Genomic DNA, 1,940 nt, shown 5'->3' on the forward strand with positions numbered 1-1,940 from the left:
AAATACATTATAGATTCAAAAAGACGATTGTGCCAATCAACTTGTACTAATCTAACTATGCAACACTAATTTCTATAATTATTAAAAAACATTGATATTAAAATACCAAGCATATTAATATAATAAATTCAAACTAAGCACCTTGAAATCCACATAATTTCTTCATTTTTCAGTTCAAATATTTAATATTTGTGAGTTCCAATGCTGAAACTCTGACATAGACCTTATTGTCTATGCACAAGTAGCTCTGGGTTCTCATCGATTGCAAACAAATAGGTAAAACCATATCCAAAAACTACTGAATGGACGCCATTTTTCTGCCCGTATGATGAACAGACTCAGAGCAATGATGCCTTCGTTCAGACCGCCTACAGATTGTTTTTTTCTTTAAAACAACAGATAAGCAGTAGAATAATCAATGGTTATGAGTTTTTTGTATACAGACACACACAAATTAAGGTAACAAAATTTGAGACAAAAGAGAATCACATTCCCTTCTTGGGTTCACCATCAACACCCTCTATATCTTCTTGGATTTCCCATCAATACCCAACTGGATATGGCATCTGGGTTTTTCAACTGTCTTCTTATTTGAAAGCTTAGAGAGATTGAAACTCCAAAGTGAATGATCACAGGCTTCTGAGATCAGATATCTGTGTATTTGGAATCTGTTACCCAGAATTAGGGTTTGATACATGGATAAGGCTTTAATACAAGCCATGGCATGCATTAGTATCTTTTTTGGAGTCATTTTACCAGCTTTTCTTATGACTGCATTCTGCCTGAGAAGAAATACATCCTTCACCAGAGCCACCCATGACATAGAGTTGGAGTGGGCACCAGAGGATCCCTCAAATGAAAATGTGCATTCTGAGGGCTTGGAAAGACATGTATTAGAGGTTTTACCAGTATTTGAGTATAAATCACAGGAGGGGCATCAGTGTGCAGTCTGTCTGTCTGATTATGGGGATTCTGAAATAGTGAAACTGTTGCCGAACTGTAATCACTACTTTCATAAAGAATGTATAGATATATGGTTTCGTTCATACACTTCTTGCCCTGTTTGTAGAACCAGAGTGCAGCCTAATACATTATCATGTTTGTTGGACATGGAAAAAGATCATGGAAGAGATGGTTCATTGCAGGAACAACACATTTCTTCAGACATTTGTTCTGATGCAGTGGAAGATCAGGTTGTAGTGAGTAAAGTGGATCAAGGAACATCAGATGCAAGGCCATTGTCACAAATTGCTACCCCTCTTGCAAACGATTAAAGTTTATCAAAATATAGAGTAGTTTTGAGATTTAGAATATCTTTGTGGAAATGATTTTCTTGCAATAAAAATGGGCATTATAATTATTCAGATAGAAAGGAAGTACGGTGTCTATGTTGGTTTTATTGAGTGAAAATATTGTCTCTGTCTAATTAGTTTTGTGATGAGCAAGCCACCATTGCTAGGGAGTTTCAAAAGTGAATCTTATTTAAAATATTATTTTGGTTTATGGTTAACTAGTTTATCATATTAAAAAGGGATAAATATTATCTTATTTTTATTAGTCAAATTTGATGTTTAATTAGATGATATTCTAAAATAGTCTCAATAGATACACTAGTCTTTATTTTGTAAATTTCTATTTTCAATAGTTTGACTAAATTTTTCAATTCAAATTTTATTTAAGATCTACTTAACAAGCAAGTACAAATAATTGAAAAGAATATAAAATATTTATAATATATTATAAAAAAATTGTTCATGGAAATAAATATGTACATGTTGAATATAGCACTTTTTAATCTCCAAATTATAATAAAATAATTAAAATTATCATTTGGTTATTCATGTTATTTATGATAGAATTTGATATTGAGCTATAATGATTTAGTTTTTAAATGGTTTCCTTGATGGAATATGTGTACATGCATGATGATCTTTTTTTAT

General features: G+C 31.8%; 1 protein-coding gene across 1 annotated transcript; it reads left to right on the forward strand.

The window, feature by feature from the left end:
- The first annotated feature begins 695 nt into the window (after window positions 1–695).
- LOC131033607 (RING-H2 finger protein ATL73-like) lies at window positions 696–1,274 on the forward strand. Its single transcript, XM_057964849.1, has one exon. It carries the CDS (start codon window positions 696–698, stop codon window positions 1,272–1,274), a length of 579 nt encoding a protein of 192 aa, XP_057820832.1.
- The last annotated feature ends 666 nt before the right edge of the window (window positions 1,275–1,940 follow it).

Source organism: Cryptomeria japonica, chromosome 6 (assembly GCF_030272615.1).
Source record: "Cryptomeria japonica chromosome 6, Sugi_1.0, whole genome shotgun sequence".
Lineage (NCBI taxonomy): Eukaryota > Viridiplantae > Streptophyta > Pinopsida > Cupressales > Cupressaceae > Cryptomeria > Cryptomeria japonica.

Bases quoted from the DNA above. Each gene is read 5' to 3' on its own strand.
- LOC131033607 (XM_057964849.1), top strand. From the start codon at position 696: ATGGATAAGGCTTTAATACAAGCCATGGCATGCATTAGTATCTTTTTT.